Below are 14,784 nucleotides of genomic sequence, written 5' to 3'. Positions count from 1 at the left end.
CCCAAAAAACTTTACAATGTCAAAGGCTTTTGGGATTACAAAATCGAGAACAAGGAATTATGGATATACATATGAATGGAGTATAATGGTACTAATATAGTTGAAAAGACACTAGCAGAATGTTTCTGTAAAGAATCACATGTAAAATATTTTTGGTCTGGGGATGTGGCTCAAGCGGTAGCGCGCTTGCCTGGCATGCGTGCGGCCCAGGTTCGATCCTCAGCACCACATACAAAGATGTGTGTCCACCGATAACTAAAAAATAAATATTAAAGTTCTCTCTCTCTCTCTCTATCCCCCTCACTCTCTCTTTAAAAAAAAAATATTTTTGGTCTGAGCTTGCTTTAGAGAAGGTGAACAACTGATGAGAAAGACATCCAAGATGTTATGTATGTTTGAGTGTATTTGTTTTATGGTGCGTTTGTACTACTTTATTCAACTGAAAATTAGTAACAATAACAAAAAAAAAGGCTAAGCTTACACCCAAGAGGGGGGAAAAAAGCAATTTTTTCTGTTGAAAGTCAAGAAAAAGGGACATCTGCCAGAAAATAGAAATCATATTTAAATCAAAAGGAAGAATATTAAAACTGCAATTAGCAGTGCCCCAAAGCATAAATATAAAAGTAAAACTGAAAATGTTTCAGCATTTACAATCCATGTAAAAACTGTTTGAGACAATATTTCACTGAAAATAGGAAAGGGGATTATGAAGAAAAAAACAAAACATGTATTCTAAATGAAAATTAGAATACCCTGAAGTAGAATGTCCAAAACAGAAGTTTTAAGTTTCACATATACACACAAGTAGACATAGGATGGCAGTGAACGTTCTGTTTCAAATAACTGGAAAATTCTGAGTTAAATAAAGTTAAGCTGATTTTTCTTCACTAGGAATCTTAAAAACTAAAATGTGCTTTGATACTAAGAAAGGTATAATATGGAACCCTGTTCAGATTTCGTTGACCTCTGAACCTTTTTTCCTCTAAAGCATTTAATGGGACTAGCATTCCACAGAAGAAAAGTGTTGGAGATGCATTTATAAATTTGGGAATTTGAGAAAGTTTTCAAGAATAAAAGTCAAGAATGAACTTCTACTTCATAATATTAATTTTCTTATCCTTATCAATCATCAGACATTATTTAATGCTACCTCCACACTATGTAATCAAATCCCCAAAGCTATTAATTTTGTAATTAGTAGCATGGATTGATATTTAATATAAATAAGTAATATATATCTTCTCTTACAGTAAACACCAAATCAAAACAAAACTTGAAATAATCAACATGTTAACAATTTAAAAGTATAAGTAGGCAATCTGCATAAATATTGGAATGCTATACCTCATCAAATTCTTCAGTCATTTTTCTGATGATTTCTGCATTCTGCATATTTCGAAACATCTCTATTCTCACAGTACCTGTGAAACAACAGATTTTACAGTTATTCTTTATCTATCTCATGCTAAACATAAAATTTAATCTGATCATTGTTTGAAAAATTAAAAAAATTTATAGTTTTTCTCTTTCCTCCTCAAATTCTTATACCATATATTCTAAAGGAACCTCTTACATAGGAACTTCAAACTTTTTCAGACATTTTTAAAAAATCTGAATATCTAATGAACTAGATGATAAGTACAGAGAAAGAGTGTTGGGGAAGGAGAAGACAAAGACAAAAAACATTAAGTTTGTACTAGAAGAGACTAATTAAACATACACTAGTGATATCTAGACATACAGCTAGCTGCCTTTGTCTTAAAAATCTCCCAACTATAGAGATCATATTTCTCTTGTGGCTATTTCTGATATTCTTTATCATCAGAATGTTCTTCAGTAAATTAAAATGTCCCTTGATATAATCCATACCTGTTTTCTCTGAACATAAGAAACTCCTAAGTTCTACATAATTATCAAGAAATAAAAATTTACTTTTTCATCTTATTCCTTCATAATACTTCTCTCTTCGTTAGTTGATTTTACCTGAAATATGGTCATGTAAATTTTACCACTGGTACTGATAAGGAAAAACAAATGTAGTTTAGCTGAAAACTTGCATTAAAAATCAACATAATTTAAAGAAACTGAAATGTAATTCAAAAATCAATCTGGAATACAGAGAATAATTAAACATGACTTTTTTTCTATTCAAGTTTTAAAAAATTGCAAAATTAAGACTCTAAGAATAAATCCAAAAATAAGTATAATCTGACAAACTTCTTGTCAGTAATTATCAACTCCAATTCAAATCACATTTAAGAAAAGAGTGGAGCAACTCCTATAGGGTCCCTCTCACCTTACAAGTGATCTCTTTTCTCTCCACTTGAATAAATCCCTATTGTCTTATGCTTTTAAAAAATGAAAAAATAAAAAGAGGGAAGAGTCTTTAAAATATACTATATATTTTTAAATATTTATTAATTTATTTTAGTTGTAGTTGGACACAATACCTTTGTTGAATTTATTTATTTTTATGTGGTGCTGAGGATCGAACCCAGAGCCTCACACACGCTAGGCAAGAGCTCTACTGCTTAGCCACAACCCCAGCCCCAAAAATGTACTATATACTTTTTTTTTAAAGAAAGAGCACATAACAATAGAATAGTTTCTAGAAGTCAAAAAAGTGTGCCCTTCATTTAGAGTAATGGGCCAGTAAAAGTTCCAGCTACTCAAGTTAAGGAAAGAGAATCACAAGTTTAAGGCCAGTTTGGTAAGCTTAGTAGCACATGCCTGCAATCCTAGTTAATGGGAAGTTTGAGACAGGAGGACAGCAAGTTCAAGGTAAGACTGGGCAACTTAGAGAGAGCCTGTCTTAAACTAAAAGTCTAAAAATAAAAAGGGTCAGGGATATAGCTACATGGTATACTGCCCCTGGGTTCAACCCTTAGTACCATCCGTAAATAAATAAGCAAGTAAGTAAATAAATAAATAAAATGAGATTGATACATTTTTCAAAGGTCTAGAGATGTAGTTCAGGTGTAGATTAACCAAGGGTTGAATTCCCAGTACCTCAAAACAAAACAAAACAAAACAAAACAAAAAAACACACAAATGAAATAACTATATTGGCACATTAAATTTAATTTACTAATTGGAAAATTGATACTGTAAAACTGAAATCTGCCTTATCTTTTTAAATAGAATCATATTCAAGCACATTTTAGTTACTTAGTTACTTGGTACATACTTGGTACTTCATTTACAGGATGCTGAATTTATCAATATCAATTTATCAAGTATAAATAATAAATTCCCTATATCCAAGAGGAAGAAGAAAAAAATATTTTAAAAGATTTTGTTCCAAACACACAATTCTTAAAAAAGATGGGAGGGCTGGGGATGGAGCTCAGTGGTAAAGCACTCGCCTAGCATGTGTGAAGCAATGGGTTTGATCCTCAGCACCACATTAAAATAAAAGACATTATGTCCACCTATCACTAAAAAATAAATATTAAAAAAAAGATGGGAAAGTTTTGTATTGTGACTGTATTTACTTTGTATTATGACTTTATCTTTTTAATGATAAAAATAATCTTGAAGACAGTTTACTCACTAAAATATAAGCTTAATTTTGCAAAGATTTTTAAAAATTAAAGAAGAAATCTGAATTAAATTTCTAATTATCACAAATAAAATCTGTCTCTGGCAGATTAATTAAAAATTAAAACAAACAAATTAAAACTCCCAAATTAAAACAAAGAAACAAACAAAAAAACAAACAAAAAAACCCCCTAATTTAACATCAGTCCATCAAAGTTAAACTTCTTTGGGTTACGAATGATCTTATCAATTTGAAATAGTTCTCACAGATAAATGTGTAATACATTTGTTGTATTTATTTTATCAACCCCTATTTTGTTAGTTATTGTTTCATAGCACCCTGGATAAACTGACATTCAAAAAATTAAACAATTAAAAGAATTAAAATTAGATTTTTAAATGATTAACCATTCATATTTATATACACATAAATTGTATTGACTACAGTGTTACAAAAGCCAATAAGTTATGCAGAACATCATTCATGTTCATAAATTTATATGTTTTGTCATATAAATCTATAACAAAACTGCTGAAAGCAAGAAGGGTTTGTGGAGGCTCCAACATACACCACACACCTGGTTGCGCATACAAAAAAATTGTGGAGAGAATACAATGCTGGCACAGACAACATTCCCTGACCATGCCTGGTAAGAAACACAAAGCACAGCTTGAATACCACTCAATTTGTTTAATGTGAGCTGACAGGAAACAACAGGTTTTAGATGGGACACACATAAGCTGTGGAATGAATCTTCAACCCAAGTACCAGGCTAGAAGGAACTTTTGGCTTCCTCTCCCCCATGTATTTTAACTTCTATTATTAATTTTATTTCTCATTTTTGTTTACAGCTGTTTTCTTCTACGCCTTAATTGGATTTATGTATTTTTCTCCTTTGTTTGAAATTTTTCTTTGTTCTTTCCTCCCTGTCTCTCCTTCTTCACTATTATTGTTTTATTAATTTTACCTCTATCAACTTTTAACATTTTAATCAATTCTATATTATTTTTTACACTTCCCTATTGTTTCTTTTACTTGGTTTTTACTGTGTTTTATGTTGTTGTTACTGTTATTTGTTTTCTTCTAAGTTATTCTGAGAATTCATGTTTGGCAACTCAAGTACCTGGCAGGTATTTGCCACTAAGCTACACCACCACGCCTGTTGAGAGAAACCACAACCTACTCTAGGGAAAACTTAGTCTCATTCAAACCATGGCAAAAGAATGTATGAGAAAAATATCCTAAGCCAGAATAATCTGGCAGGGTTACAAGAATCTAAAGTCCCTCTCCTGGACATTCAGTATAATAACAGCACCCATAAATAACAACTCTTTTGGATACCACACCTCTTATATAGGGACTTCAAACTTCTTCAGACATTTTTAAAAAACCTGAATATCTAATGAACTAGATGATAAGTATAGAGAAAGAGGACCTTCAAAGGATCTCGCTTCCCTTAAGTCACTCTCATAGAACCTTTTAGACTGCACACTGTGGACAAGACTAGGGGAGTAATCAGAGTGTACATCTCTAATACTCCACTGTCAACATCACACCTGCATGAACTACTAAAGGGATCATACTCTCCTGAAACCTATAAAAAAATCAAGCCCGAGTCTCTATCAAGGTACAACTGTGTTAAAATCCACTAAACACAGAGAAATCACAAAGAAATTATACCACCAAGTCCATGTGGAGCTAAGTGCAACATTCCAATACAAACTAACACTCGTCAGCACATCATCAAAAAAAAGTCTGTTTACTAAAAGACCCTCACATCATGATGGAAGAGATATGCTTCCCAACAAATGCAAAAATTTTAACAGAGAAATACAAGAAATAAGAAAACAATAAAACATGGTTCCTCTAAAAGCTCCTGACTATCTACAAAGTGATTCCAAAGATAACAAAGGGGATGAAAAGCCAAAGAATCAACTTTTAAAAAGAATCAACTAATTCAAAGATGATAAAATAAATAGTTGAATGAATAAAGAAAAACAATGCAGGAAATGAAAAAGCCCTTCAATAAGAGAGAGATTCTGAAAAAGAACCAAACAAATCTTGGAAACGAAAAGCTCAGTAAGTCAAATAAAAATCTCAGTAGATAGCCTCACCAACAGCTTAGTTCAAGTGGAAAAAAAATCACCAAAGCTTGAAGACAAGGTTGATGAAGTATCACATTCCAACAGCAATAAAAAGAAAAAAAATAAATATACAAGACGTTTGGGACATCATTAAAACATCAAACATATCAGAAGAGACAATGGAGATGAGTTACAATGCAAAGGTACAAAAAACTTATTCAGTAAAATAATAGAAGACAATTCCCTAAATATTGAGAAAGAAATAGATATCCAGCTATAGAAGATTTAGAATCCCAAAGAGACATCTTAAGAAAAAAATAAGGGGCTGGGGATGTGGCTCAAGCGGTAGCGCGCTCGTCTGGCATGCGTGCGGCCCGGGTTCGATCCTCAGCACCACATACAAACAACGATGTTGTGTCAGCCGATAACTAAAAAATAAATATTGAAAAATTCTGTCTCTCTCTCTCCCTCGATCACTCTCTCTTTAAAAAAAAAAGAAAAAGAAAAAGAAAAAATAAAACCTCTGTATTACAAATAGTTAATCTGCCAAAAGTACAGAACAAAGAAAGAGTATTAAAAGCTGCAAGAGAAAAATGCTAAGTCATATATAAATTATGGCAGATATAAAAGAGCAACAGATTTCATAGCAGAAATTCTACAGGCCAGGAGGGCATGGAATTATGTATTTTAATCCTGAAAAGAAAATAAATGCAGACCGGACAACTATATCCAGCAAAGTTTTCCTTCAGAATCAAAGGAAAAATAAAAACTTTCCAAGTATAAACTAAAGAAATTAATGATCACTACAGCAGCATTACAGAAGATACTTAAAGGAATCCTAAATCCAGAAAAGAAAGATAAAAGCAATCATGAGAACACAGTGAAGAATTAACCTCACTAGAAGATAAACAAATAAGAACTACGATAGAATCAAACATTAATGACTAAGATGAATAAGGGAAAAACAAATAAATGTAGAATCTTCAAAGTAATCCAAGGAACAACAACAAAATTACAGGAACTTTCAAAAATAACCTTGAATATCAATGATCTTAACTCTCCAATGAAAAGATGCAGACTGGATGCCTGATTTTTAAAATAGACCCAGTAATATGATGCTTGTAAAAAAAAAAAAAAGGTAACCTTACTAGGAAAGACTAACTTCACTGAAAGTGAAAAGATGGAAAATGATGTTCGAAGAAGATGGAATGAAAAAGCAAGAGGAGTACTTATATTCATATCTGATGAAACAGACATACCAAACTTGGTAAAGAGACAAAGAAGGTCATTTCATATTAATAAAGATAATAATCCATGAATTAGGAAGATATAATGGTTGCAAATCTATGTGCAATGAACATAAGAGCATCCTATTTTACATTAAAAAGCCATTACTGCACATAATGGGAGATATAAGTCCCAAGAATACTGGTGGGTGATTTTAATACCCTACTCTCACCAAAAGACAGCTAATCAATAAAGACAAAAAAAATCAACAAAGAAACATCAGAGTTAAACTGGACTTACAGACATCTATAGAATAATCAACACAATTCCAACAGAATACACATTGTTTTCATCAAAACATGAAAGGTTTCCCCAAAGTAGAACATATTTTAGGCTACAGAACAAGTCTTAACAAATTCGAAGCTGGGAGCAGTACATAGATGTGTACTACCAGCTACTTGGGAGGCTGTGGCAGGATTGGGAGTTTGAGGACTGCCTGGGCAACACATACAGAAATACAACAAAATACAACAAAAGATCTGGGGACACAGCTAAGGGGTAGAGTGTTCCTGGGTTTGATCCTCAGAATCAGAGGGAAAAATTTTTTTTAAAAAAAATTGAAATATTTTCTTGCACCTTATCAAATCATAATGGAATGAAATTGTTAACAAACAGCAAGAAAAACTATAGAAATTATACAACACAGAGAAAGAGAATAAACTTTGAATGAAGAGTGGTCACAGAAGAAAATAGGAGGGGCATCAGTTTCTCATCTGGTGGAAAATTTTAAATTCCTAGAATAAAATGAAAATGAAAACACAATGTTATCGGAATCTATGATTCAGGAAAAGCAGTTAATAGAGGAAAGTCTACAATGCACAGAGAAACCTCTAATATCCTAATGATGCATCTCAAGGTCTCAGAGAAACAAGGTGGGAGGGAAAAACGCTCCAAAATCCATAGAAGGAAAGAAGTGATGAAGATCAGAGCAGAAATAAATTAAATAGAGACCAAGAGAACAATACAAAAGATCAATGAATAAAAAAAGAGTTGATTCTATAAAAGATAAAAAAAACTGAAAAATCCTTAGCAAAATAATGAAAGGAAAGAGAGAAAGGACCCAAATAAATAAAATTATTAGTGAAAAAGGAGAAATTACAACAAAGAAGTTGTAAAACAAATTACAGGGCTTCGGATGTGGCTCAAGCGGTAGCGTGCTAGCCTGGCATGCACATACCACATACCAACAAAAATGTTGTGTCCGCCGAAAACTAAAAGATAAATATTAAAAAATTCTCTCTCTCAAAAAAAAACAACAAAAAAACACAAATTACAACATCACTGAAGTCAATACTGATTATTATGAATTATTATTTAAATTATGTTATTAAACTGCAAAATCTAGAAAGACAAATTTCTAAACACACATAACACTCAAAATTGAACCAGGAGAATATTTTAAAAATTAAAAAGATCAGTAACAAGCAATGAGATTGAAGTCTCTCAACAAAGAAAAGCCAAGGACCATACAGATTTACTGCTGTATTTTATTAGACTTTTAAAGAAGAACTAATACCAACACTGCTCAAATATTATATAAAAAAGGGAAGAAACCCTTCCAAACTCATTCCACAATGCCAAACTTATTCTACAAGGTAGTGTTAACCTGCTACTGAAACCTCATAAGCATACAACTAAAAAAGAAAATTATAAACTAACATCCTTGATGAACACAGATGAAAATATGTTAGCTAAAATCACTTGCAAATAGAATTCAGTAACACATTAAAAAGGTCATACACCATGATCAATTTGGCTTTATTTCAGGAATTCAAGTATTCAATATATAACATATATATTTTATATACATGTATATATAACACATATATTATATATACAATATATATAAATCAATAAACATAATACAGAACACAAAGAGAATAAAATAAACAGAATCAAGGATAAAATCTGCATAATTGTCTCAATAGATGCAACAAAGACCATTGATAAAATTCAACATCCCTTCATGACAAAAGGCCCTGAAAAAATTAGGTACAGAAAGATCATACTTTAACATAAAAGGCTATATTGACAAACCCATAACTGACATCATATGAAATGGGGAAAAACTGAAAGCATTTCCTATAAAATCAGGACCAAAAAAAAAAGGGTGTCCACTCTCATACTTTAATTCAATATAGTAATTAAGATTTTAGTAAAATAAATCAGATAAAAGACAAAAATAAAAGAAATACAAATAGGAAAAGAGGAAGCCAAATTATGTTTGCATAATATAATTCTAAGAATATCCCAAAAACTAAACCCAAAGACTTTCAATTTATAAAAATATTCAGCAAAGTATTAAGATAGAAAATCAACTTACAGGGGCTGGGATCATGGCTCAATGGTAGAGTGCTTGCCTCACATGTGTGGGGTACTGGGTTCTATTCTCAGCACCATATATAAATAAATGAATAAAATAAAGGTCCATCAACAACTAAATTTTTTTTTTTTAAAAAAGGAAATCAACTTACAAAAGTCAGTACCTGTTCTATAAACAATAATGAACTCACTGAGGAAAAAAATCAGGAAAGCAATCCCATTTACAATACCCTCACAAAGGAAAAAAAAAAATGAGGCTAACCCTAGATGATGAAAATACCTGTGCATAGGGACTGGGAGAATTAAATACTGTTAAAATAGTCATTACTAAATGCAATCTAAAGATTCAATGCAATTTTCACCAAAATGTCAAGAACATTCTTCATAGAACTAGAAAAAAGCAAGCCTAAACTTCATTTGGAAATACAAAAAATGCTGAATAGCCAAAGCAATACATAGCAAAGTGAGCAATGCTGGATGCATCATAATATTAGATTTCAAAATATACTATATAGCCACAGTAACAAACACAGCGTAATCTTGGAGGAAAAAAAATGGCATACAAACCCAAAAAACCAAAGGTTAAATGTTTTCTCTGATAAGTAGATGCTGATCAATATAGGGGGAAGTGTGTGGGGAAGTATGAAGAAACTTCAGATTGTGTAGAAGGGAGTTGGGGGAGGGGTTGTGGAGATGAAGGATGGTGGAACTAGATTAACCTACATACATGTATTAGCACATTACCAGCGTAACTCTGCACCACGTACAGCCAGAGGAAGGAGACATTGTGCTCCATTTGTGTACAATGTGTTAAAATCCATTCTACTATCATGTACAACTAATTAGAACAAAGTAAAAAATAATTTAAAAAGATTATACTCTTCCTGAGGATTAAAAAAATAAAACAACTGGGCTGGGGATGTGGCTCAAGCGGTAGCGCGCTCGCCTGGCATGCGTGCGGCCCGGGTTCGATCCTCAGCACCACATACCAACGAAGATGTTGTGTCTGCCGAGAACTAAAAAATAAAGATTAAAAAATTCTCTCTCTCCTCTCTCACTCTCTCTTTAAAAAAAATAAAATAAAATAAAACAACTGCTATAAACAAGTGGAACAAAATAAAAGACCTGGAAATAAACCCACATCTCTCCATCCATCTAATTCTTGACATAGTGCCAAAACACATGTTGGAGGGGTAGAAAAAGCCTCTTCAATTAATGGTGTCTGGAAAACTGGGTATCTACATGCAGAAGACTAAAATTGGATACTCATCTCTCCCAGTAACAAACTTTTAACACCAAAACCACAAATAACCCAAATCAATAAATGGGCAAGAGAACTGAACAGACACTTCTCAAAATAAGAAATACAAATGGTCAACAAACAAATGACTAGCACCAAAATCAAGTCAAAATGGATCAAAACTTTTAATGTAAGACATGGAAGTCTGAAAGGGGAAACACTTTTAAGATACTGGCCCAGGAAATGACCTCCAATAGTTCGGGAAATAAAAGCAAGAATTGACAAGTGGAATCACATCAAATTAAAAAGCTCCTGCGTGACGAAGGAAAACAATCAACAGAGTAAAGACAACCATACAATGGGAGAAAATCTTTGACAGTTACTCATCTAACAGAGGATTAGTATTCAGAATAAAGAATTCAAAAATAAATTAACAAAAGTAATCTAATCAATAAGTGATCTATAGACACTTGCCAAATACAAGTGAACAGTAAATATATGAAAAAATGCTCAGTACTGTTAGTCAACAAGCATATATAAGATAAAACTGCACTGCAATTACATCTCCCCGATCTCCCAGTCCTTGGGTCAGAATGGACATGATAAATAAAGTAACAAATGTTGGTGAGAATGTAAAGAGAATCCTTAGACACTGTTGGTAGGCATGTATGTACAGTCATTATGGAAAACAGTATTGATATTCCTCAAAAAATGAAAAGTAGAATTAGCATATAATCCAGCTATAATACTCCTTTGTACATACCTGAAGAAAATAAAATCAGCCTACAGATGATAGCATATATACCCATGGTTATTGTGGCAATATTCATAATAGCCAAGATGTTGAGTCAGCCTAGGTGCTAATCAACAGATGAATGATTTTTTTAAAAAAATATGATCTATATACACAATGGAGATTCATTCAGTCAAAAAAGAATGAAATTATATTATTTGCAGGAAAATGTATGAAAGTGGAGAACAATCATGTTAAGCAAAATAAGGCAGACCCAAATAAAAGTACAAGTACTCTTTTATATGAGAAAACTAATTTTTAAAAAAGTAGACCCTGAAGTAGAAAGGAGCTATAGAGAAGGAGAATGAGACAAGGAGGAGGGAAAGAAACAGGAGAGCAAGACAAGGTAGTAGGGCTGGTGGATGATATGATCTAAGCATGGTATACACATGTATGAAAACGTCATATTGAAACCCATTAATTGGCACAATTAATATACATTATTATTTTTCAAAAAAAGAATACATAAAGTAAGTAACTTCAAATATATCTTACAAAAATTTTTAAAATCAAAGTCATGGCAAAAACAATCTGGAACCATATGGAAATGAAGTTGAAGGATCTTGAACCCAAACTAATGAACTCTTTTTAGTTTTCAACTATTTGAATTTGCCTTTCCATGACTGCTTTTCAAAAATAGTGCAAAAAGTTTTCATCAGTCACTTTTGTGAGTAAGCAGAAATCTTATTCTATAGCCAGTCTAAATCGGAAAAACAAATGGAATTCTTTAATTCAGTATAACAATTAATTAGTATTTCTGCATTAATCTAAAAATACATGTAATAATGTCAGTAGATTTTTATCCTGAGATTGAGTATAATTTAGGTGCACGGCTTATGTAGTGTACCCCTAGAAATGAAAAAAAACACAGTTTATAAAATGTATTTGCTGCTAATTTTTATTAAGATACAGTGTAGTGGCACATGCCTAAAATCCAAGAAACTCAGAGGTTGAGGCAAGAAGATCTCAATTTGAGGCCAGCCACAGTAAATTAGCCAGACCCTGCCTCAAAATAGAAAATGAAAGGGTTGGGAATGTTGCTTAGTGGAAAAGTGTTTCCAGGTTCATTCTTTAGTACCCCAGTCCCCAAAGAGATACATAGTGAACATTTTGTTGTTTTTCCATTCATTTCTCCCTGGACTTTGAAAAACAAGGCACTAATTTATTTCAGAGTCCCAAAACCTATATAAAAATATATCATTTTCTCAAGAGTTTTTACCTTTCAGAATTATTCAAATATACATTAATATATTTTAAACATTCTGACCATTTTTAATTTAATACCTTTGGTAGTCCACCTCCAAGATGATTTCCTAGCCAATAACCCCCACCTTTTGTTATTTAGGGCCTAATGTACTCCTATTAACAATGGGCTGAATTTAGTAAACCTTATCTAACAAATAGAATAAGGAGGAGGCAGTGACTGTGTGTAACTTGGAAACCAGATCATAGAAGTAGCCTGGTATCACTCCTTTTGTTTTTTTACAGTTCTGGGGGAAGTCACAATATAAATATACTCAGGGCAGTATGCAGAGGCAAATGACACGTAATTAAGTGTAGAGGGTCCTCCTATACTATACAAGAATTAAGTAACAGCAGCCCTGGCCTACAACTTTTTAAGAGAAATGGTAGGGCAGATTCCCCCTACCTAAGCTGCTCACAAATTCTGAAATCACAGAAACAGAGATAATAAAGGATTAGTTTTATGTTTTAAATTATTCCACATTTTATTTTACTTTATTTTTTTGGTACTGAGGAATAACCAGGGTACTTTGTCAATGAGTTACATCCCCACCCCTTTTTATTTTAAATTTTGACACAGAGTCTCACCAATCAATCCTTTTGTCCCAGCCTCTTGAGTCCTTGGGATTACATGTGTGTGCCACCACATCTGGCTCATTAATGCTATTTTAAAAGTATTGTGGTGTTGTCTGTTAAACAGAACAACTATTAGAGACTTCTCAGAAGTTTCAATATTAATTTCCAGAGAAATCCATATTTTAAAAGAATTATAAATTTTCTTTTAAATACTAAAAGGTAAGGGGTTATAGTAACACCATAATATCAAGGATATTTTCATGAATGGCTCAGGAATTATACTCCTAGGAATTTAGTCTTCAGAAATGCAAACACACTGATGAAAAGAAAAGACTTGTAAATGAAAAGGCACTGCAAATTTATACAAATTAAGTCTCTTCCATCACAGAAAATATATGTATAGAGATCCAATAGAAGAATTAAGTTATGGGGTACTACTACTAAGCAATAAAAAGAAATTAATGCCCAAAAGTCATTAATCTACACACTTAAAATGTGTAAATTTTAATGTCTTGGTAAACTGGTTTTTTTTTTAATTCTAAGAAAAAGGACAGTGCTAATTTTATGATTTCAGTAATAAGTATAAATGTCACTGTTAAGATAATTCAATTGTAAATAATGCTTAACTCTTATTTTCATGACTACTATGGCAGTCATCACATATAGTTTTAACTATATTTTGAATAAACTAGTTATATCTGTTCATAAAGGGAGGACTATTTTCCTCCATTAATTTAGTGTAATAAAACAAGAAGGAACAAAATGGCAACTAGTACTGAAAGCACTATGAAAAGACAACCTCAAGCTTAACACCTTTGAAGGTGATTGATTACTCATATACAAATAAACATTACTAATAAAATAAAAACATAACTTTGAAAACAAACAAAAACTGAATACTGAATTTTTTGTTTAATAGGAAAATCCTTGTGCTGCTACAATGACTATTCCAAAGATAAGTCTATTTACTTACTTTCAAACTATTCATTCTTTTCTAGCTGGATCTGTCTCCTAACACCAGTCATCTCTTAGTTGATATACCAAATAGTCCTGCTTTCATAGTAGTACTCTTTTCTATTTAAAGCATTTGTTCATTATATTGATTTTTATAGCATCATACTCCTCCACTGTATTCTGTGAACATCTGTAAAAGAAATGGATGGCAGAGACCACCACTTATTAATCTTTTCATTCCTTCAGTTATTTGAAAAACAGCTAACATCTTTTACTCTTCCCTCTTACTATTAAGCTCTCTTTGAGAAGGTTCAAAAAAAAAAAAGTGCTGTGATTCAGGACTAGTACTCAAAGAGCTAATCTCACTTGACTAAACATTTTTGGTCTCAAAGGTACACATTTTCTAATAGAAGTTTATCATAAGATTATGGATAAAGACAAAGATGTGAAATTATATACATTCAAAGAAATAAATATTTGAAAATAAGGAGTGGGAAAGAGCATCATCTTCCATTCTCTTAAACACTAACAAGGTATCTATGAGAATGCTGAAAAAATAAATTACCAACATATATAATTTATATAAAAACATAAAAGGCTGTTTGAATAGGCAGTCTTGACAAGATAATATTTCCAATAAGATAGAGAATTGTGAAATTGCCATTTCTAACAAATAATCCCAGAATTAGAAGTAATAATAGAAAGCTACTATCAAATACTTAAGAATTTAGATTTTGTTAAACTG

General features: G+C 32.0%; 1 protein-coding gene across 1 annotated transcript in view; it reads right to left on the bottom strand.

The window, feature by feature from the left end:
* LOC308640603 (cohesin subunit SA-1-like) overlaps positions 1 to 14,784 on the bottom strand; it is a gene marked incomplete at its 3' end in the record, with an annotated part of 135,692 nt that overhangs the window by 85,075 nt on the left and 35,833 nt on the right. Inside the window, exon 3 of the mRNA XM_081312446.1 lies at positions 1,345 to 1,421. Coding sequence (XP_081168572.1) covers positions 1,345 to 1,421 — 77 coding nt within the window. The remainder of the gene's footprint in view (positions 1 to 1,344; positions 1,422 to 14,784) is intronic.

This window comes from Spermophilus citellus, assembly GCF_964194105.1.
Source record: "Spermophilus citellus genome assembly, contig: SCAFFOLD_55, whole genome shotgun sequence".
NCBI lineage: Eukaryota > Metazoa > Chordata > Mammalia > Rodentia > Sciuridae > Spermophilus > Spermophilus citellus.
The sequence above is the reverse complement of the archived record's forward strand: the minus strand, read 5'-3'. Positions and strand labels throughout refer to the sequence as shown.